At 28.8% G+C, this 25,276-nt stretch overlaps 1 protein-coding gene across 3 annotated transcripts in view; it reads right to left on the reverse strand.

The window, feature by feature from the left end:
- Positions 1-9,431: 9,431 nt before the first annotated feature.
- The window catches only part of LOC100203459 (glycerol-3-phosphate dehydrogenase, mitochondrial), a 70,343-nt gene continuing 54,498 nt past the window's right edge, over positions 9,432-25,276 (reverse strand). Inside the window, exons 13-15 of one of the 3 annotated variants that reach the window (XM_065799865.1) lie at positions 21,887-22,027; positions 21,695-21,758; positions 9,432-9,571 (exon numbers count right to left, since the gene is read on the reverse strand). In XM_065799865.1, coding sequence (XP_065655937.1) covers positions 21,708-21,758; positions 21,887-22,027 — 192 coding nt within the window. In that variant the 3' untranslated portion in view covers positions 9,432-9,571; positions 21,695-21,707. Of the gene's footprint in view, positions 9,572-10,117; positions 10,407-21,677; positions 21,759-21,886; positions 22,028-25,276 lie in introns of those variants that run through there. The other 2 variants (XM_065799866.1, XM_065799867.1) reach the window with 2 other exon arrangements.

Genomic DNA, 25,276 nt, shown 5'->3' on the forward strand with positions numbered 1-25,276 from the left:
TAATAATATTTTTAATTAAAGATTATTTTTTAATATAATTTCATTAATCAGCAGTAATCTACATGAAACAATATGATATCTTTCAATTTTTTAGACTTTTGTTTATTTTTAAATCATCATCCTCATACTTTGAAAATATTATATAAATATTCAACTAAATAAATGCATATATTTAAGATTGATAACTTTTAGGACATAAATGTAACATAAAGTAAAGAATAAAATAATATAAGTATCTTGCAAATAATATAAATTAAAAGAATATAAATATCTTGCAAGTATGAGTAACTTTAAGACACTCGTGAACCTAATTTCGACCTTGGCCGGAATAAGGTTTATACCTGGCCGGATTTTGGTCTTTCTACCCAGGTGCATTTAATTCAGAAATATAATCTATAGAAATGACTCAGCATAATTATAAAATTAAAATGATCTTTTTAAGAAATATATTTATAGTTGAAATAATTAACATTTTGTTAAGTAATAAATATTTAATGCTTATAAGCTTCAAACTGGATGCTTACATGATATTTTAAATCTAAAGTAGTACTTTTGAGATAAATATTTGTTATGATGTTTCTTCTGTTATAAACACCCGCCAACTAAATTTTTTTTTTTTATTGGCTGAGTTCATACCAGTCTCAAAAAAGTCGCATTTATAAACATAAAGCAGAAACCAAGACAGAAATATTAAATTTAAAATGTGGCTGGAATTTGGTCTCGGGCTCGAATTTGGTCACTTTACCCTATTTAACGCGACACCGTTTTTTTTATTTTTTATGATAGAAGATTACAACTTTACAATAAGAAGTTGTAAAGTATTGGACATTTATTGTTAATTCAAAACAAAGATTTGACAGATTTTTATTTTCTACCACTAATTGTTTGTGTGAATGCAGCAGAAAGAGCCTTACCACCTCATGTGATTCCAAAAGGGAAGACAGTAAAATCCCTTCAAAGTTTTCAAGTTCTAAATGCTCCTGAAGGAACCAACTGGAGTCCAAGTGAATCTAGATGGACTAAATAAGAGTCCAATTGATTCTGGATGAACTAAACAAGAGATTGCAAAACTATGGTTTGAGCTTACATTTAAAAAAAATATCGGACCACAACGTCCACAAGTTTTAATTTTGGATGGCCACAATTCCCACAATTTCGTAGAGTTAATAGATATGGCTATGCAAAACCGAATTGAAATTGTTGAATTACCTGCTTATACAAGCTCATATTGGCTACAACCTTGCGATCGAACTGTATTTAAGCCATTCAAAGTTTTGTATAATAAAGCAGCCCAGGATTTGATGTCTAATCACCCTGGGGTTATAATTAACAAGGCCAATTTTAAAGGACTTTAACCAGAGCCTGGAATAAAAGTATGACAAAAGCTAATATTGAATCTGGATTAAAATCATTTAGAATCTTTCCATATAATCCTTCGATTATTCCGGCTGAAGCTTCCTAGCCAAACTATGTGTATTATAAAGACAAGTTTGTGACTAATTTCTTTGATCAAGTTAAAACAATTGATAATACAAAAACAGTTGATAATAAGTGTATATAGGTTCAGCTAAGTGAATCTATATAAACTTATTAATAAGTATATTTATAGTTGTTAATAACTAAATTCCTGAATCCTCTGCCATCCCTTCTGCCACCAGGAGGTTTGTATTTAAAATGAGGCATTTCTTTACTTCCATTTGGGCCCATATGCGGAAAGCCCTTTTTGATTTAGGCCCAGGGTGGCTTTGGCGCCAAACCAAGAAATCACTCCTAGACAAGTCTATATTTAAAACAAAAAAATTAAATGAGTGTTCAAAAAATTAAAATGAAAAACAAAAATTAAAACACAGTAAAAAACTTATCAAGGAGGTCTTGGTTTTCACTCTGGGTGCCAGATGGCAGTGATGACGTGAATGAAGCTGGTAAATTTAATTTTTAAAATTTAAAATATGAAATAGGTTTAATAAAAATTATTAAAAATAGTGTTCATTTAGTAAAAAACTATTTAAAAAAACAAATTTACAACATCATTAACTAAGTTCCTCCCTTTTGCGTCTCTTACCTCCTTTAGTGTCTCTGTAATAGAAAGTGAGAAATACCTTTTATATTGTCGCTTCAAGATAACTTGCACAGCATCATGACAAGCAGAAGTCATTTTTTTAAGCTGGTTATTAATAAAGCATAAACGATTGTTAGTGGTTAGCAATGGAGCATACATTGATTTTAAAATGTCAGGGGCAAGAGTATTCCCAAAAAATCTGTTCTTCTGCAAAAATGAGCAGTTGGATTAGATTTATAATTTGTAACTATTAGCAAAACTTTTATCATTTACTGACTACCAGAAACATGATCAAAAGTTGCATCCTCAGCTAAAACATAAAACTTTTTCATTAAAGGCTCAATAGAGAGTTTTCCAAACAATGCAAGTACGCACATTTCTTTTATAGCAGTTTTATTACAAAATGCCCCTCTTAGAACTGCTTGCAAACTTTTACATTTTACTGTTCCAACAGTGAGAAAATATTTAAACTCAATGTAATGCTTCATAAAAATGAAACAAGTATGAAAAAGAATATGAAACTGATTTCCACGATATCTAGGAATAATACTTTGTAATGGATCGTTTTCATCTAAACAATTTACAAATCCTTTTGGATCACCTTTGACGTCTTTTGTTCATGGCAATTGAACAAAAGACGTCAAAGGTGATCCAAAAAACAGTTTTAACTGCCATACAATCATTTCCAAATAATTAACAACTCTCACACTCAAGAGACTGTAATGCAGAGCAACATGAAACTGCTTGCTGCTTGCAAATCTGGAATACTGCCAAGTTCACGAGCGCTTTGCTCAACAGTACTTCGATGAGGAATATTATTAAAAATAACACCCATATAATGCCCTATTTTTCTCATAAGATATGGAAAGTTACCTGTTGGTATATTACACAACAACATAATATAAATTATTATTCTAATTTGTAATGATTATGTTTTTTTATCTTCTAGCATAATTATATTTCTTTCCTCCTTAACCTGGAGCAAATCATTCTCCAAACTAGCAATTACCCTGTTACTTGTCAAAACAGCAGCATTATACTTAGTTTTGAGTTGCCTTAAACTATGCTTTTCATTTAATTTCAAAGCTTTTTTTTAAGCTTTAAAGTGATGAATATGCTCACTGTAATTTGTGTATGTGTGTTTTTTCAGATCTCTTATTTCTGCCCTTAAAACTTTAATTTTTTCTTTTTGTTTAACATTTTGTCTTGGAACACGTAATTGATTTGGCATGCTGTTTAATTCAGCTTTTAATAGTGCTATCTTGTTCCGACGTTTTTTGTAAGAGTTAGCAAACCGAGAAGACAAGTAAGATAACCTACCTTTTAGTTTTTGTTTTTAGGGCCTATTTTCTCTCTAAGTATATATTTAGTTACGTTTCATTCACTATAACCTGCAGATGTTGATGTTCAACTAGTTAAAGGTAATAAAACATTCAAATTGGTATATGAAACATCTGAGAAGCCTGATGATAATACAAAAAAGGTTTATTGCAAAATTCAAAAAAACGCATACTGTCCTCAGCCCTGTTAAAATTTTTAGACCAATTCAATGATTTATTTATGAGACGCCTAACCTGATTTTTACATGTTTCTATCTTAAAATGTTTAGTGACTTATTGAGATGTTTTAAGAAACGAATCACTATTTTTTGAGAATATTGGCAGATAGTAAGAAAAAAGGTTTTTAAAGGTGAGAGAATATATTAGAAAAATGAACCAGGATTCCTTTGATATATACTTGATGTCCAAACAACAACAAACTTTTACCTAATTGGAGTATATTATTAAGGTGTCTGAATATGCTTTTTTTTTCAATGAAATTTGGCAGGTAGTAAGAAAATAAGTTATTAAAGGTGAAAGAAATATATTAGAAAAATGAACCACCATTCTTTCGATATATACTTAATGTCCAAAAAACAAGCAAATTTTTAACAACAATCAAATTCATAATAAATAAAATTTTACATCAAAAAATCCATGCAAAATTAAAGTTCCGTAATTCTAGTATTCAAAAAATATCTATGTTGATACATATTTCTAAAAAATAACAGAGCAGAACAAGTTCATACCATGCAACTTTTAAACAAACTTGATAAAGCGTATCACAGAATTTGGCCGAAAAAACAGTTCCATAAAATCCGGATTTACGCGTACCTAATAATAGGTTCTTATTTAAAATTAGACGATGCACAGTGGGCCGGATATTAGACATATGGTGGAAAAAATTATTTTGATCTTTTTTTTTTACTAAAACCCTTTAAATGTCCAAAGAATCACTTTGTATTAAGATATATTTACTTTTATTATAAATTTTAGTTAAATAGTTGCTAAATATTTAACAAACTTGATAAAACTTTAAAAACGCGGATTTGCAATTTTTTAACTTCAAATCCTATAACTTTTTAATATTGTGGAACTGAATAACAAACTCTTCTGGTGGAATAAGCTAAAAAAAAAATTTATGCAACAAACTTTAAAGATAAAAATGCGCACTTCAGAAAAAATGAAAATTTATCACTAGATTTGAAACTCTATTATCGATATTGTATAAAAGGTTTGAAATTTATTGATAAATTTTTAGAAATATATAGAGAATACAAATGAATATATAGATTTGAAACTCTATTATTGATATTATTATATGCCCACGACGTTTTGAATAAGTCTGTAGATTATTTATCTACAGACTTATTCAAAACGTATATAAAATACTTTATCTTTGTATATAAAAATGTATTTTTTTATTTTTAATCTATTAGCCGCACATTCTGGATGGATAATATTACAACGTTTTTATTATTATAAAGTCTACTGAGTTCTAAAGGTACTACGCAAATAATCAACAGGCACTCTTCATTCGTCACTATTTTCATTTTAACTTACCTGTTTGTAAACACTATATCCTCTACTTACTTCTAAATACTATATCCTGTAGAGTGTGTTTTAGAAAATCTTTTAGCGGTATTTGTACTGAATAGCCATCCATTTGAATATTCTTGGAATAGCATTTAGCTTTTGAAGATCCTATACTATTATACAAAGGATATATGTGGAAGCCTTTTTTTAAGCACCATTTCTTAGAATCTGGTATGTTGATTTTGATATATCACCATTAATTATGAATGGTAAAGCTTCATCAAATGAATATATCTAAGCAGGTTTAATGGGTATTTATTTTAAATAATAGAAATTTTTGTGCCGGTTTTGCACTTAAACTCACTTTTTAGTTTCAATTTTGTTGCATGTTGCATATTGCATGTTGATGTTGAAGTAGTTTATGGCTAAATAAAACATTAAAAACATTGTTAAGCTTATTCTTTTTGTTTTGTTACAAGCTTTTTCGAAAGAGCGACATGGTTTCCCAACTTCATTAACTGATGATGTTGCATTTAATGAACTGTAGGTGTATTGAAAATCTTGAGCTAGCCAGCTTTCATTACTTCTCTCAAAATGAGTATTATTATTTTTTGCAGATATCAACTTTTTACATTGTATTTTATAAAGTTTTTCACTCAAAATCCTCTAGTTTAATATCTGCAGAAACTAGAACAGTTAATTTCAATGAAAAGAATGGTATATCATAAAAACTAGTTTATTTTGTTGTATAAATCCGTAAATGTCACCAATTCTTATATTATATTAAAAAAAAAGTTAGGTTAACAGTGCAATTTGTATTGAATAAAATAACAAACAAAATAACATGTATTTTTGTTTACGAGAAATAAAAGTTGATTTCAAGCAAATGACATAGGCTATAAGTCATTATTTTAAATGTTAAAGAAACCCAAAAGGGGATGTTGGAGGCAATGTATATAGTTCAAATAGGTTGTACACATATTACATTTACAAGTTCAAGCATTCAATATAGGTTCTCGTAGGTTCCCTAAACTATGTGGCACTTTTTGTACAAAATAAAAGTATTAAATGTTAAAAATTAACCACGTTATTTTAAAGCCAGATTATAAGTGTATTATAAAGGCTGATCTTTACTTTATATTTTTTTTCGAAAAGCTTTAGTGTAAAATATTTTAAATATATAAACTAATCCCGTAAGCTTATAAAATTTTAAAACTTAGTTTACTACAGCTAGAGATGGTCGGACATGGGCCAAATTGTGTCCGATGTGCGACCGAGTCAAAAATATTTTACAAGATGATTGATCGGTTTGAATTAAAAAATTTTCAACGGTGTCCGTGATCAAAATGTTCGGTTCTGATTGTAGAATGTTTTGTCCGATGTCCACCATTGTCCGACTTTTTTATGGCCGCCATGTTCGGCGTCCGACCGGACAGGCATTTCTGTGCCAAATCGATTAAAATTGATTAACTTTTCCGAAAGTGTTCGACTATTCGGTTGTACGACTTGTTCAGCATTATTATCTCTTTTGAATTTATTCCATTTTAATCCAAATTATTCACCACAGCTTTAAATTATTTCAAGACTTTTGCCATTGTTTCGCAGTGGAAGCTATTAAAGTTCTACCACTTATTTGGAACACATCAGGCCGTTGTAGTTCTGAGGGAAGAGAAGAGATATTTTACATAAGTGCTAGAGAGTGCAAGGTAAATTACCATATTCGGGCAGGTGTCCAGTACTCATAAAAATATTGTAATCAAACATTTTTTGTTGTAATCAAATATTTTTTGTTGTAATCAAACATTTTTTGTTGTCATCAAACATTTTTTGTTGTAATCAAACATTTTTTGTTGTAATCAAACATTTTTTGTTGTCATCAAACATTTTTTGTTGTCATCAAACATTTTTTGTTGTCATCAAACATTTTTTGTTGCAATCAAACATTTTTTGTTGCAATCAAACATTTTTTGTTGCAATCAAACATTTTTTGTTGTAATCAAACATTTTTTGTTGTAATCAAACATTTTTTGTTGTAATCAAACATTTTTTGTTGTAATCAAACATTTTTTGTTGTAATCAAACATTTTTTGTTGTAATCAAACATTTTTTGTTGTCATCAAACATTTTTTGTTGTAATCAAACGTTTTTTGTTGCAATCAAACATTTTTTGTTGCAATCAAACATTTTTTGTTGTAATCCAACATTTTTTGTTGTAATCAAACATTTTTTGTTGTCATCAAACATTTTTTGTTGTCATCAAACATTTTTTGTTGTAATCAAACATTTTTTGTTGTAATCCAACATTTTTTGTTGTAATCCAACATTTTTTGTTGTAATCAAACATTTTTTGTTGTAACCAAACATTTTTTGTTGTCATCAAACATTTTTTGTTGTTTTATATTATTGCTGTTTTTCATTTTGTTGTTGTTGTCATTGTTGGTGTCATTGTTGGTGCATTTATATTTTTTCTGTTTACATAAATTTTGTTTAATTTTGTTTTTGACTTCAATTACTTTTCTTTAAACTTCTTTTTTTCCTCTCAAAATACAGTTATTGTAGTTATTATTATTATCATTAAATCAATTTGATGTCACTCAATATCAATTTGATGTCACTCAATATCAATTTGATGTCACTCAATATCAGTTTGATGCCACTCAATACTAATTTGATGTCACTCCATTAATATAAGAATATGTATAATTTTTCTCTCGATTTTGAACAGTTTTATAACCTTTTTTGTTTAAATCTTCTTTCCTTCTTTTTTCTATATTTAATTTATTTTGCTGTAGTGTTGTAAATTTTCTTCTTATTAATATTATTTTTGCAACTTTTTTTAAAGATTATTATTATCATTATAAGTATTATTAATTTATATATATATATATATACATATATATATATATATAAATTGTTCTACTTTTTTATTTTTTATTAATTTATATATGTATATGTATATATATATATATATATATATATATATATGCATATATATGAATTTCCAAGTTAAATACTCTTTTGTGGTGTCAAGCTAAAAAGCTTTTACTATGACATTTAGTGGATATTATCTTTAAGCTCTTACAACTTTTACATCATTAATAAAAAGCTGCTGGAAGACTGCAAAAACTTTTCGCTTATTTCATTTTTTCTTCAAGTTTATTTTGAACGCAAGCGCCACCTCCTAATTGGAAATTGCGACTTTTTCTAGCCACTTATGAAGTTATTTCCTTGGAGTACACTGTTTAAATGGTTAGCTAAAACACGTTTTCTTTTGTTTGAAATGTTATGTATAATTCGACTTTCTGCATTAAATATGGTTCTAGTTGTCTCGGCATATTGTTATAATTATTTTGCAAAAGTCTGTTTATTTACAATACAGAGAGCTAACAATTAAGGCGCCTAAATAGGGAAAAACATTTTTTTAAAAACGTGTTAACTTTTCGTCTTTTGCACGGTTTTATTTACAGTGAGAGGGAGAAGGAAAAGTTTTTGCTTACGTTTGTGGTATGTTTTTTTCCTTTTTTTTTTTAGGTTTTTTTACCCTGGAAAGACCAAAGGAAATTGAAAACTGAATTCTTTCAAAATTTTTATTTTTGAGGATCTAAAATAATTTGGTATTCTTAAGTCATTGATTTATAGAATTTTCATGTAAGAAAAAAATACTTATAAACGTAACAATGGCATTGTATAATTTGTGAAAATTAACAAAGAAATCAGATTTAATCATTTAAAGAGAATTTATTTCTTACATTTTTACATAATTTAGGTTGTGAAGTTTTATTTCTTACAATTTACGATAGTTTTGCAAATACAAAATATTCAAAAATCTAAATAAATGTCCCTGAAGAATCTAAATAAAAATCTCTGACAAAACAATTTACATAGATACATGACGAACATGTTGTATAACCGAGCGTAAACAATTTGTCGTCGTAATAAAACAACATGATTAAATGAACACGAAAATAACCCAAAAAAGTTTTAATGACATTTAAATGTAATTTAAAAACTAACAATGTAAAAACAAAGCAAAAAATAATTTATTTATTGCTAATTTAAAACTCTTTAGATTTTTTTTTTGATAAATTAATTTAACGTACATATGAAAAAAAAACCTTAATATAAAATTTTTTATTTATCTATCTCTACAAATTACCGAATTGTTTACCACATAAAACAATTTTATAAATGTTTATTCTAGATAAAATATCAATAAATAAAAAGTAAATAATATATATATATATATATATATATATATATATATATATATATATATATATATATATATATATATGTATATATATATATATGTATATATATATATATATGTATATATATATATATATATATATATATATATATATATATATATATATATATATATATATATATATATATATAATATATATATATACACACACACACACATATGTATATGGGATCACGGCAGCTTTTTTTGGTGATGGAGATAACATTCACTTTGTTTGCAAGTTTTGAGATATTTATACTTTCAAGCTCCAACAATTTTTTGCAAAGCATTCTTATTTGATATAAGCATAAACACATTTAATTTAAAAGTTCAAAAAAGCTGCCGCGATACCTATATTTCCGTTTAACAAAAATTTACAAATATTGAAACTCAATTCTCTTCACGTTCCTAAAAAGAAAACATTAATTAAAGAAACAATAAAAAGTTCAACACCAAAAAAAAAATTTAACGTAAAAAAAAAATAACAGAAAACACGAGTGACTAAAAACATGAACGACAATTATTATTGATATGATCTAAATAAAGCAATTTAAAAAATGTTAACAAAATCAAAAATTTTGAATGAAATAGATGAAAATATGACTCAGATTGCACAAATAAACTATTGAATGGAAATTTCACTAAGAACGGTTACTGAGTGGAAAGTTAACCACTAAAAAAATACTTTTATTAATAAAAATATACTATTAGATAGTTTCAGGTTAAATCAAACCAAAACTATATACTGCTAAACAAAAAAATAATGTTAACTCAGAGTTTGATGATTTTTGGTACAAAGTCTTTGTCATTATTTTTTACGGTTTAAAAAGAAACTATGTTTAATAATTTTTTGTCTATTTTTTAACCACACCATAAAACAATCAAGTTTTAAATTCGTTTTCGCAATGATGATGAAAATTTGACATGAATGGTTTCATAAAAACTAACCAATTATAAATAATTGTAGAAACATAAAATACATAAAATTAAAAAGCTGAAAAAAATTTAGTTCTAAAGTTTAAATTTTGCTTAAGTATACTCAGTCGAGCTATTGCTGTAATGTATTTTTGTCGTCGCAACTAATATTTATCTCTAAAGAGCGCTCTTGGAATTTTGAACGGCAACATTATTTCACAATACTTAATCTTACTGTCTTTTATTGCCAACTTCTTATCATAATTCAATTTTTATAAAAATATCGTCAGCCCGAAATACTAGTGCCGTAAACTGTGTTTGAACATCACTGTTTAAATAAAAAAAATTGCAATCAAATTGAAATTACAACAGATTTTTGCGTTTTTGAAAAAATTACATTTAACAATAAATTACAACATCTCTTTGCATAACTTTATTTAAAAGTTAAAATTTAATACAGTCAACTAAAATCAAAATAGTTTTTTGTTTAAAATTAAAAAATAAATAAATAAAAAGATCTTACTCCCCCCCCCCCCCTCATAACTAAGAGCGCTATTTTCCAAATACGACCAATGTATTCTGGATTTAGAATACTTTGTTGGAACACATTTGTCATTTATGCAATTAATTAGATTTTAGGCTAATTAATGAGGAATAAAATTCCTAATTAATCTACCACAATCTCTCTTCGTTGAACATTCAATTTACCAGTGAAAAGTGCTAAAACTTAAATCTTTTAAAAAATAAGAACTTCGTACCTAATTTTAACTACCTCGGCTTTTAAATTACTCGGTTTTCGAACAGTGAAAATATGAAATACTTAGTTATTCGAATGTACTCGACGTAAATATAATGAAATATACTAAAATAATTTACAAATTTTATTTTATTTTAGGAATTTAATATGAATTGTCTTACAAACATTATTAAGTTATTGTAAAATAACCATAAACAAAATAAATGACTCTTTAATTAAATAGTATTATATTATAAAATTATTATATTATAATAAAAGTATTATATTATAAAATAGTTGTTTAATCTATATTTAAAAAGTCGTATTTTAGGAAAAGAATAGAATTCAAACTTGTTCTTTATTTGTCTTAATCGATCCAGCAACAGAAAATAAACGTTCTGTGGATGTTGATATTGGTTGGATTGTCAGAAGCCTAATAAAAGGAATGTCCAATGTAGAAGCTTTTTTTTTGAATAAATCCAATTGTCAAACTTCTTTTTTAACTAGGTTTAATTTATCGTTATCACTATTTTTTTTTACTGTAACAGTTTAGATGATTTATTTGTTTATTGACAATATTTCTTTTTTGTAGCACTTATTGTAAATTACCACAATATCTGATATTTTAAATGAACTTGAAATAATCATATTTAGTTCAACTAAACATTTGTGGGTTGATCCCAATATTTCAGCAACATCTCTTAATGAGTATTTAGAGTTTTCGTATGATAGTGGAGCGTTATCCGCCTGGAGATGAATTAGTAATGTAAATAAGGTCTCATTTCTTCTCTCATTTCTTCTTTTTTAACTGAAACAATAATTTTTTGCTTAAATTAGATTTCATATCATCCAGCTTATTAAACAAGAATTTATGCATGCTTCCAGCTGTTATAAGGTTTGTATTATTCTTGCTTAGTTCCTTAACAACTATTTCAAAAGGTGTTAAACAATTCAACAGGTTGGCAAGCATCAATATGTCTTCCGAAGAGAGCATGCTCTTATTTAAATCAGTTAATGTTTCCTTAACACAGTGCACAACTTTTAAAAACCTCTTCAACATCATACACACCAAGTTCCAATGTATTTTTTTATCTAGATTTAGTTTTAGTTTTTTCCTATTTTTGCGAAATGCGTTCTTGTAAAATGATATGATTTACTGCAGAAATTTTAACCAATTTTATGGTTGCACACTATCTTAAGAATTCGCGAAAAATTGCTATTCGTTGGAAAAAATTGAGTACTTCTTCACTCTCGTCTTCCTTGATATAAGAATAGTTATCATAACTATTTGGTGCACCCTTTTCAGTTAGAGGGTTTTTAAGCTGGCTTACTGCACCTAAGTTTATTCCATATTTTTTCATTAACCCTACCCTATCCTGGGTTGAAGCAAAAATGTCCATTTTGGATACCTAAATTAAACTCTGCCAATTTTTTTTGTACTAGTAAAAAATTCGTTTCAGCATTGCATTAGTCCATAATTTCAGTCAATCCAAAGACATAATTAGCAGATGTATTTTAATCTGGGTTAATAACATGAGCATTAATATTTAATAGTAAAAAGATACAATTTTGTCTGAAGAGCATCATTAGCGGAAACTAAACAAATATTTCAACAGTATTCCATACAGGGGCAAATAAGAGATTTGTAGAGAATTGAATCAGTAGTAAGAAAATGCCAAGCACGATAAAAAGATTTTTAGCAAATAATTTAGCAATTGATTGTATATATGGTTTTCATGAGAGGTCAGTAGTAAAAGATAATTTAAAAAAATTTATCAAATATAACTTTTAATAAGATTTTGCAAAAGATAGGTTACAGGTATAAATGATACATAAAAGTCATTTTTAATTATATATACCAATGTCAGCATGTAAGCAGTGCTAATGTGATAATTCTGTTGAAACAACCTTAGACTGCAGGTTATGGAAATGTGAATGTTAACTTCATAGATTATTGCACAAAATTTTTTTTACATGTATTACATAATGAAACAACTAAAATTTAGCAAAATTTTAGTATTTTTAACTAATTTTTTATCAGATAAAATAATCAAAAAGTCAAGATAAAAAACCTCAAAAAGTGCTAAATTGGCACTAGCAAACCCATATATTTTTAGACTCCTATAGCAAAGAGGAATAAGATACTTTATAACTAAACTGAGCCAACTTAGCACTTTTAAACAAAAAAAGTAAAAGAATGACCCTATTCCTTTAGTTTAAAGTGTTGGAAAATATATTAAAAAAAGTTAATGCAAATAGTTTTGTACAATTTTGTGAACAATTTTTAAACGAGAAGATGTGTTCAGTAAAAGTGTATGTCCAGAAAAAAAAGGATTAAGATCAATTTTAGACCAAAACCCCCATCACCCCCCCCCCTTGCCCTCTTTTTCATTGAATTTCTATTTTTGATCAAATTAAATCAAATTAGGGTAACATATTCTAACTGCTTAAGAAATAAACAGATTCTACCTCTTAATCAGCTTCGCACCCTTTCATCACCTATTAGGCTGCCATAGATGTATTTATAATACATTTTTTCTAGTTTAGAATGTTGAATGCTAAATCTTCTTGACTAACTGCATGGGTTTTGTTTGTGTCTCTGCTTTTATGACAAGGCAACTCATTCTATTATCTCCTAATGAGAGTACAGCTCTAATTCTTAACTAACTTTTTTTCTGTTGAGTCTTATCTCTTGCAAAGTTTACCAGACCTACTTGGTCTTTGTTAGACTAATTTGAGTTCGGCTGTCTCATCTTGTGATCTTAGTGTTGATGTTTAACGGGTGATGCGGAAGTTATCGGACAAATCCTAATTTCATTATTTGAGCATAATAATGAGTTTTTATGGTTTTATGCGTAGGCATAAACGTTCTATAAAATATAAACTTTATTATTTGAAACACAATTATTTAAAATGAGGTTAAATGCAGCTGAACGAGAATCTTTTCGAAAGCGACTAAAAATGTTTTTTGTAAATTAACCTAATATAAAAAAAAAATAATCGTAAATCATTTTGAAAAGGAAGGATTTGCTCGAAGTACAATATATGATAACCTAAAAAGACTTGAAACTGTTCAATCGTTTTCTGATAGAATGCACCCTGGTCGTCCGACATCCTGGACTAGAGAAAAGAAAGCCAAATTAACGAGACTTGTCAACAATCGAAAAGGGGTCAGTCAGAGAAAAATAGGTATTAAATTTGGTGTAAATCAATTGACAATTGGTTGTCATTTAAAAAAAATGAATATTAAATATAGAAAACGTGAAAAGACTCCAAAATACACTATAGAACAACAAATAAAGGCAAAAAAAAGACGCAGGAAACTAGTTAACCAACTCTATAACACAAAATCGCTTCTAGTCATCAATGACAAAAAATACTTTTGTTTTGCAGGGGACAACATGCCTGGAAATTCTGGATACTACACAAACAACAAAAAGACATGCCCAGAAAATGTTCGTTTTATAGGAAAAGAGAAATTTCTAAAAAAATTTTATTTTGGCCAGATTTAGCAAGTTCTCATTATTCTAAAGATTCTCTGAATTGGATGGACCAATATGTCTATTACGTTGATAAAGAATCCAATCCTCCAAATGTGCCTCAAGCACAACCAATTGAAAATTTTTGGGGACATTTGGCACAGAAGGTTTACGAGGGAGATTGGCAAGCTTCAACAGAGCAAGTTTTGATTGATCGCATTAAACTAAAACTACAAGAAATTGATTTAAACTTTTTACAGTCGTATATGAAAGGTGTCAGAGCAAAATTGAGATCAATGGCAGATGGTGGTGTTTTTTCATATAAAAAATAATATATTTTTATTAAAAGATAAACGCTTTATTTAAAAAAAATATAATAGTAGTTTGTTTTTCATTTATAAATAAGTTATTGACGTTTTTATTTTGTCCGATAACTTCCGCATCACCCGTTATCTTCCTTTAATTCATAAATAGTCACATGCTTGGCCTAGGCATTTATATTCATAAAAGTTAATTTGTGAGAAAACTAGGTTTGAATTCACTGACTATTCTTTAATGTGTTTTTATTTAACACCATTTCACTCTTTCATCTCCTTTCTCTTTGTTCTATATCACTCTCCTTCATCTCAAGACTGCACTCTTAATGATCTTATTTCTGATTAAATTGACCAAGTTCTCTCTCTTTATCCATCTGCCAATATCATTGTTATTGAGGACTTTGATGCTCACCAAACTAAATGGCTTGGTTCAAATGTCAGTGTTTCTGTAGATGTTAAGGCTAACAGCTTTTGCCTTTTTCTGACACAAACACTTTCCAACTTTTTTCCAGACAATCCGAATCATTTACTTTCTCTACTTTACTTATGTCTATTAGTGTTCAGTTTCTCCACATTCACCCTTAGGTGCTTCTGATTACATTTTGATTTCTCTGAAACTGTTATCTCATTCTTCTTCATCATCAGAATCAAAGGTCAAATCAAAGGTACGATGATAAGGGTATAATTGTACTTTTTACAATTACCTTGAAGCTGACTGGGACTCTTTTTGTGATTTTTACCTTAAAGTTCACTGGGAATGTTTCGTGATGGCCCTTTGTTAGAAATCTTTATTTTTCCTGCTAAAAAATGTGCTTTTTATGTAACATCTTGAATTTAGGTTGACATGGAGTCTTTTATTCCATTTCAACAATTTCAGGTCAAGCCTCACCCTTATCCATGGTTTTCCTCTCATTGTGCTGCTGCAATTTCCAATTGTAACTATTACTTCCATATCTATTGCCAAAACAATTCTCTAGAAAACAGACGTCGTTTTTACTATTGCTAGAAACCATTGTAAAAAGGTTTTGTCTAATACCAAAGCCTGCTATTCTCAGGTCACAAAATCTCATATTTCATCTAAAAAATTTGGCTCCCGAAACTTCTGGAGAATTTTCAACAGTGTCTATAAAAAGGATAAATCTGTTATTCCTCCTTTCTTGCATGGTTCAGATTTGGTTACCTCACCTAAAAGACAAAGCTGAATTGTTTGCTACAAACTTTTCATCAATACTATCTCTTGATTCCTCTAATCACCTCCTACTTGATATAGCTGACAGGTTGATTTATTATTTGACATTCGTATCACTCCAGCTTCTGAATCCAAAGTGATTTCCTGCTTAGACTTTTCTACAACTTTGGTTGGGACAACATACCTGTTATAGTCTTGCAGAAGTGTTCTCTGGAGCTGTCATCTATACTTTCGAAAATATTTAACAAGTGCTTATCAGAGTCTTTCCAGCTTGTTGGAAAGCATCTATCCCTATTTTCGAAAATTCTGGAGAGTGATCTGACTTATCTAACTACCATCCCATTAGTCTTCTTCCTATTATAAGCAAGGTTTTTGAGTCTTTAATTAACAAACACTCAATCTCTCATTTAAAACGTAATAACTTACTTTCTGATCACTAATATGGTTTTGGATTTTCTCATTCTACTTCTGATTTGTTAATGGTAATAAATGATAGATTTTTTATTGTGCACAAGATAGACTTCAAGGCTTCCTCAAAGTTCTATCCTTAGCCCTTTACTTTTTTAAATTTACATTAACAATCTCCCAGAAATTCTCACATCTAAGGTGGAATTGTTCACTAATGATACTACCATTTATTCTTATCTTGATAAGAATCCAACACTTTCTGATTGCTTGGATGGGGCATTTGAACTTGAACAGGATCTCACTTCAGCTACAGCATGGGACTCTCACTGGCTGGTGAACTTTAACTTAGATAAAACTCAGTTTTTTTCAGCTAATCATTATCACAACAACCTAGATCTTCCTCTACTCATGAACGGTAATGTATTCAATTAGTCATCAACCCTTCATCTTGGAAACCATATATATAAACCCATTGCAAAATTAGCATCTGCTAAGGTTGCATCTTTTTACCATACTCGCCACTTTCTTAAACAGGATTCTATTCTTTATCTCTATCTGGAATCTGTCCTTTTATGGAATACTGTTGCCATACCTAGAGTGGATCTTTGAATGATGCTTTTTCACTTTTAGACAAGGTGCAAAACTGCACCTTTTTCTATTCTTTAAATACTATAATGAGCGCTGCTGTAAAGAACTAGTATCTCTTGTGCAATTTACTAAAATTTATTTCGTGTTACTCGTCATTCAAGTAAGTCTCATCCTTTTACAGTCACTGTTCCTAAGTGCTCTAAAAATTCTAATTCATCTAGTTTTTTTCCTCAAACATCAGTTCTTTGAAGCTTGCTCCCTTTGTCTTGTTTTCCTAATTCATATAATTTGCAATCTTTCAAGTTGTCTGTTAATTGTTACCTTGCTTTAAAAAATTCATCTTTTCTTATCCAGTAACTTCCAACTCTAATAGTGGCTGCTTGCATTCTTTTTGAAAGTGAAGATTTAAAAAAAAAAAAAAAAATTAACTGTCACCTTTTTAGCTTCTTCTTACAAAATCTTGAAAATTTATAAATACATTTAGAATATCTGAAGGAATCAATTCAATAGAAAAAAAGGCAAGATATGATTTAGCTAAAAAACCTTTTGATAAGATTGGACGTAAACAACAACTTCGTCAAACTGAAGAACCATATGATGTTTTGAATAAGTTTTGTGATCTTGAAAAGATTACTTTAACCAAATTATTGGAGTTTTTATTAACAAGATGTCAAGATAAGTGTGCGCTAGGGTGTTTCATATTTTATAAATTTTTGAAATTAAACTCGTGAATCAATTTATAAATTGACCATTTATATGAAAATAAGTTCGAGCAAAAAATATATATATATATATAATTTTTAGGGACCCCGCCAGTTTGATTTTGGACAAAAATTTTGGGTGTTTTAAACGACTGGTGGGGACCTTAAAATTTATTGTATAAAATTTTTTATTCTTTTAAATAATATATGTTGGATTGAATATTAATTACATAAAAGGAGCATGTTGAAAAAATTAAGATACGCCTCCGAGTTATAAAATTTGCCACCGAGTTATGAAATAGGTTTTTGTGAAGAAAAATTTAGATTTTTCACCAATTTCAGAAGATTCTGTAGAATAATTTCTTATATAAGATTATGTTAACACTAGCAATATCATACTGACAATGGTCTGTCCACATTCACTTAAACAGAAGCAGGTTTGTTAATATGGTTTCAAAAGTCACTAAATGCCCACTGAGTCACAGAGCATTATGTCTTTAAATATGAAAAGAATCAAAAGGAAATTTTTAGTCACAATCTTTCTTTATGTCTGACATTGAAGGGTTAAAAAAATAAATGTTTCCTTTTGAATAAAGAGCGAAAACAATTTAATGTAAATGTGATAGTGCAGTCATATATAGTGGATATGAAAGCAGCAAATTGGAGGTGCACATTGTAATCTGTGCACATACTTAAAAAATCAGTGTTTGAATATTAAAAGAATTGAAAATGGTTTTGTAATCAATCTAGACATTATAACTATTGGTTATGTTTCGAGTCTCAGTAATATATAAGAATTACTGAGACTCGAGACATTATAACTATGAGTTATAATGTCTCGAGTTTTAGTAATTCTTCGAGTAATTTCCTCAAATAGAAAAATTTATGTGGATCAAAATAAAAGCTATTGTACAGATTTTTATATATTCCTAGTTATCACTGGTCATAATCTTGGGAGCTAATTTTGTATAATAAGGAAAGTGGTTTGAAAAATTTTGATGAGTAATGGTTAGAAGGTAACAACAAAATATTAAGATTGATACATACTCAACTCTCAAGAAAAATTTCCCAAATTTTCAATTTAACAGACACCACTAACCAAATGTGGATATCATCTGATCCAATTTTTTGTGGCGAAAGATACAAGTCAAAGCCATTCTGCAAATATTATAATGAAAGAGAACATTCTGATAGATATTGTCATAAATAAAATATATCAAACAACATTTTATCTGAAGACGACACCAATTTTGAAATGTTAACATATAAACAAATTATGTATTTTAGCACTTCTTTTGATAATTTTTAATGCTTTTGTCATTGATCTATGTTATCATTGTATTACAAAATATACATACATATTTGTATACATTTATACGTATTTTTATTACAACCGATAAAAAAGCAAACTTTACGAAATTTTAAATATTTTGTTCTTTCAAATTATGACCTAAATAGCCTGCAGCAAATATATATATATATTTTTTTCCAAATTTACACATGAAAACCTTTCCTTTCAAAAGGTATGAACCAATGACCATGAAAACAGCTGTTCAACCAACTGTGCACTGCCTCCATCTAATGGACAATAAAATCTTTCAGTTTCAAAGATCAAAAACTGTATTGATTGTCTGACAGTAAGTTATTTGACTCAAGATGGGATGTTAGAAATTTGTTGATCAAAGACTCAAAGACCTTGGTAATTATAGATTGAAGACTGATTGGAAGATAGTTGGAGGGGTCAGAATGTTCACCAGAGGTTTTAAAAATTGTAACCACAGATGTCATTTTCAAACAGGCAGGAAAACAAGATTCACTCAAGCACTTATTAAATTTTTTAGAGAGAATTAAAGAAAGTTCTGGAGAAAACTTTAGTCAGACTGACAGGATTGTTGTCCATAAGCGGTAGAAGAGTTTAATTAAGATATGACTGGATCAATAAAAACAGGAGTGATTTGAATGTCAAACAATGGGTTAACCTGCTTAATTGGAATGGAAGGAAGAGTATTGCCATAAAGCTTATATTGCTGCCTTAACCCAGTAGGTTATTTGGGAGGCGCATATACCAGTAGAAAGAGAAAAGACATCAGCTCAAGGACCATCATTAAGAAAATCACGAAAAGAATTTAGGTTAGTAGTAAGTAGTGCAATGACAGAGTGAGTTTGAAGAAGAAGTACAATATAAAAGATTTATAGAGATCACTGGATGGTCAGAACCACCTAAAGGAGAACAATGAGAAACTGAATACAATCTAGGGTCAGTGACAAGAAACAAATCAAAGAGTAAAGGTAAGTGATTAGGTTTGTCAGGAAAACAAGCCACAAATCTGAGTAAAAGAATGCAGCAATGGGCTGTTATGGGCTATGTTATGAGCTTTAGTGCCAGCAGGGCGTTGGCGCTAGAGATTAGTCATTCAGTGTGATGAGCATTAAAGTAACCAATAACAACAATATTTTCAGAAGGGTTAAGAAAAAGAGCATGGTCAATTTGATGAGAAATTACATCTAAAAGAGTGCAGTCATGAGAAAAAGGAAAAGGACAAAGAACAAAGAGAAAAATGATACAGTGGAGAGTTGCTAAGCAGAAGCACATAAAAGAGTGGTCAAAGGATTTAAACCTGATTTCTGGACAAGTAGGTGAATTGATGCATAAGTATACCCCCTAGCCAAGTGTGACTATTTCTTTATGAATCAAAGGCTAGTACCCATCAAAACTGAGATCTGAAGAAGGAACAGCCAAATTTAAATTAGTCTCATAAAGAGAAAGCAAATCTGACGAATTTTGCAAGAGGTAGGATTCAACTGATGGAAGATTACTTTGAAGACCATGAATATTTGTGAAAGATATATTGAAATAGTTAGATGGTATTGATCTTTTTTTGTTTAATATTTTGGGTTACTTTTGGGCATGATTTAATCAAGAGAACTAGAATCATTCATAGATAGAGTACAACACCCTAAGCAATTAGCTATGCAGTTGTCTCAGTCTTGCTAATCAAACCAAAGTTGTAACTTAGGGCTCCTTATGTGGCCTTGACAATGCACACCAAAAGCATTTACAGGGACACCATCTATGAGTAACATGGCAATGTTAATACTCTGGTATTTTACAGCTGTTGATGGAATCTCTTAAAGCTACCACAGAGTTTAGTAAACCTTACTACCAGTTGGCCTCAGATCCATTAAGCTGAATATTAAAGCTGTACCTTCATTAGAAGATAACAGGAAGAGTTGCATACCACTATCAAAGAAAACAAAAATCTATGAGCAGAGTCAAGAAGATCCAGCTCTCATCATCCTAAGCAGGTTTGAGGCTGGTCAATAGAATTATTCTGCTTACCCCTAAAGTCTTTACCTATGAGGTCTTCTACAAGACAGTAGTTGGAAGCAGTTAACATCTGACCAAGATAAGTATTTTTATTGAGACACCAAACCTAGCCTTTACTCAGCCTAGTACCCCACCACAAGGAAATTTTAGCTGGATGTTTTATACATGTTCAACTTTACTAAAATTTTCTGTCAATTGCTTACTCTTTTTATGGTAAACAATTTTTTAATCATCGTATTTGTTTTTATATTCTTGACATAAATCACCAAAATCTTTGTTTTAAAAACTGCCGGAGTTAAAGTTATTTGAATACAACACTTCAACTCCAGACTGTCAATATGTGTAAACCTTTAATAAAATTATTAGTTTGAAAGTTAAAACAATTGAATTTCTTAAAATCTACTAATGAATCTACTTAGTTTTTTTTAAATATAACTCTTTTAATTGCAAAGTTTTGTTATACTTTCTGGTGCTTAATACAGGAGGGGAAATTTATTTTTAGATTTAGATAATTTTCCCATTCTAAGCTTGTCTAGACCCCCCGCCCCCCATATTGAAAAAGAAACTGTATCTAAAACCATTGATGAATCATCCATTCCATAAAAAAAAAAATTTAATGTAAACCAGCCCTAAAAATTAAAAAATATAAACTTACTTATAAAAATCAAATCAAATTTTGAAATGACTTAACTCTAACTATGCAATGAGGTGTGCTTGAAAATTAGATTATGTTAAAATATTAAAAAAACAACTGTTAAAATGAAACCAAAAAGTAAGTAACAAAAATGATCAAAATCTCAAATATTTCCAATCTTTAAAAAAAGACTGTTTTTACTTTTTACAAAAAATTTACCAATCAAAAGGATTTACCAATGAAAAGGATTTATTTAATAGCCATTGTCAATAAAAATCTTTTTGCATCTTCAATTTCTTTCTAATTAAAAAAATAAATAAATAAATTTTAAGACAATGAAGTATTTTCACAATAAGGCTTCTCAAGGCCATTCAAATATATTCTGAAAAAACTGATCAAGAAATGTATGAAAATAAACTTTATTCAACCTTTCTTCTTTCTTTGTTCCAGTCTAATTGATCGCCCATTTTTGTCACAACGAAAGGCAAAATACTGTTAGCAGCACTAACATCTAAAAATGCAAGTCGAATTCTTCTTGCTAAAAAGTCAACAGCTGTACAAGCATATTCCTATAAAGAAAATTATAATTAACATAAAATCTAATTTATAAAGTGAAATATAAAATGAAAAAAATAAATTTCAACTCAAAAGTTTCACCTATAAATTTTTGTTAAAACAATATTAAAAAAAAGAAAAGAAAAGGACAATAAAAAATAAATTAAATTTTTAGGACAATATGCAAAGCTTAACTATATAAAATTTTTAATGTTTAACAACATGGTTAAATAAAGTGAATAAGTTAATAAACTTTGAATAATTCTGGTTGTCTTCAAGACCATGAATCATTTGAAACGTTGTGCAAAAAACCTTAAATTTATTTCAGACCATTTTTTCAAACAAACAAGAACCTACCACTTAAATCAGAAGTTCCTATGAAATAAAAGATACTTAAAAACTTATTAGATACTTTAAAAACTTATATAAAGATCTAAATAATTATTGTTTATCAATGAATTGTTTATGTTAAAAAAAGGTGAAACAATATAACACAGGTTTATGTCTACGCCAGTCTACTAGATAAGAAAAATGTGCTAATCTAGTCAGCAGAAAGGCCATTTTTTAAAAATGAAACAAAAGCCCCAAGGCATATTTTATGTGAGTTAACTTTGAGTTAACTAAAGAGGATATTTTATGTTAGAGTTAACTTCTTCTAAAAAATCAAACTCAAGGCAGCATAACAAGTTGTACTGGATAACATAACATGATACCGTTAGTAGTTACCTTGTACTGGATTACACGTTACCAGTACTATCTTACTAATAAAACCAAATGTTTTACAGAGTTTTGCAAAGTTATAAGTGCATGTTTGCAAAGTTATAAGTGCATGTTTTCAAAGTTATAAGTGCACGCTTGCAAAGTTATATGTGCATATATATTTTTTTGGAAATTTTTTTTTAGTTTTAAAAAATAAAAAATATTGCGCAAAATATTAAATTAAATTACATTATAGCAATCAAAAAGCGTTTTTTTTTTTTAAAAAAAAGTGAAAATTCTTTACATTTATACATTATTTAATCATAATTTTTTAAAAAGGCATGCAAAAATATACATTAAAAAAAAAATAAACAAATCATTTCAAATATTTGAATTAGATAAACACTTCTCCCTTACTGCTTTTTCCAACCATCTTCTCATATTTATATAAAAGGCATTGCACTTTCGACTATAATTATTACCAGGTGATAAAATATATTTAGAGTTTCTTCAATAGTTATATCGAGATTAGCATTTCTAGTGGATTTGAAATTGGATTTTAATATTGAAAAGAACTCTTCAATTGGGTTCAATATAGGGGAGTATGGTACTAAAGACTTGTGAGTAATATTTTTTTCTCTTAGTAATTGAAGTACTGCAGCTGCTTTATGAAATTTTGCATTATCTATTATAAAAATTTTATTTGAATTTACTGCAAAGATGGGTACTAGTTTGTTGTTGATGAAATCAATAAATGATTATGTATTATATGCACCACTTTTGTATTGGAAACATTCAACTTCTAAATTGGAAATTAGGAACACAGGCTAACATTCTGTCCTTTATTTGTAGGAACTATCAAGTATGATTTTGTATCTTTTGGAGAATAGCCATATGAGCGCACTGTATGTTTATTGAATCCAGTTTCATCTAAAAAAAAACAAACTTGAATCAGCAATAGTAATTTCTGCCACAAAAATTGATTTCTGATTTATTCTTTCCATGGTGTATTATGGAAAACAAACGAGATCGAAACATTTTTATCATATTGTTCTAAAATTTGTGTTTAAATTTCTTTTTGAATTATGGTTACAGACCACAAAATTAAATAATGTCTGTTCGATGTTTGTATTTATAGAATTTTTATTTTTATACGTTTCTTTTCTTTTTACTACAGATGACGCGAAAGTATATTATTCTCACTATTTTTTATAACACAGCTAACAGCATTTCGAGTTAAATTATAAGTGTTGGATGTTTCCTTGATTGAATGTTTTTCAAAATTTCTCATTGAAATAATTGTATTATGTTATAATCGTTTCTTCTGTGATTGTTTTCCGTACTTTTCTTTCCATTGATATTTAAAATACAAAGGTTAAAATTAGTTTTATAAATGCACTTATAACTTTGCAAACAGGCACTTATAACTTTGTAAAACCTTGTATTATGCCCCTTTATATTACAATTAAAGAAAAAAGAATATCTATCCTACTTAAAACTTTTATCAAGTTATTTGCTGAGTCAAGTTATTTTTTATTCTGATTCACTCCCAACAAGGGTGTAAGTAACCACTACTAAGTTGGGAGTTACTAGAAAAAAAAAATAGAGTTATAGAGCAAGGAAAATAGACTTAAAAGTTGAAGGTTGTATGAGTCAGGAAAACATGAAGATGGGAGAGAATTCCAAAGAGTTAAAGTGCGGGGAAAAAAGCTAGATGAATAAAAGTTTTTGAAGCATGCAGGGACAGATGCAGTAAAAGTATGAGACTATGATGAATGACAAGTCAAGCGAGAATAAGTTTTGGTTGATGGAACTAAGATGAAAACTCCTTTGAGCAGCGGCCATGATAGTATTTGTAGAAAAGAGAAAGAGATACAACTTTATGATGATGGGAAAGAGGCTAAAGCTTACCAGCTAGACCGGTTACAACTACATTTACAATGCATTTTTTGACCTTGTCTAGAAGAGAAAGAGCATCATTAGAAGAACCAGCTAAAATATGACAACAGTATTCCATACAGGGATGAATAAGAGATTTGTAGAAGTTGAGAATGGAATCTCAACTTCTGCAATGGCAAGCACAATAAAGAACAGCAACCTTAGAAGATACTAATTTAGCAATCGATTGTATATATGGTTTCCATGAAAGGTCAGTAGTAAATGATAATCCAAGAAGACATAAAGAAGAGGACTCAGTGAGAGGGTTGCCATTCATCAATAAAGGAATGTTGACAGTACTGCGATAGTTATTTGCAGTAAGTAACTGAGTTTTGTTGGAGTTAAAATTTACAAGCCACTTTGAGCCCCAATCAGTTACAGAAGTGAGATCAGATTCAAGATTGGCGTCTGTTCTAAGAGATCGAAAACAGAAGACTTTTTGTCAAGACAGGAGTATAAAGTTGAATCATCAGCAAAAGAGCTACTTTAGATGTAAGGTTGTCGGAAAGATCATTAATGTAGATAAGAAACAAAATAGGACCAAGGACAGAACCTTGAGGTACCCCAGAAGTTAATGGAAATAAAGAAGAGTGTTGGCCTTTGAGGATGACTTTAATAAAACGGTT

Source organism: Hydra vulgaris, chromosome 06 (genome assembly GCF_038396675.1).
Source record: "Hydra vulgaris chromosome 06, alternate assembly HydraT2T_AEP".
Classification (NCBI taxonomy): Eukaryota; Metazoa; Cnidaria; class Hydrozoa; order Anthoathecata; family Hydridae; genus Hydra; species Hydra vulgaris.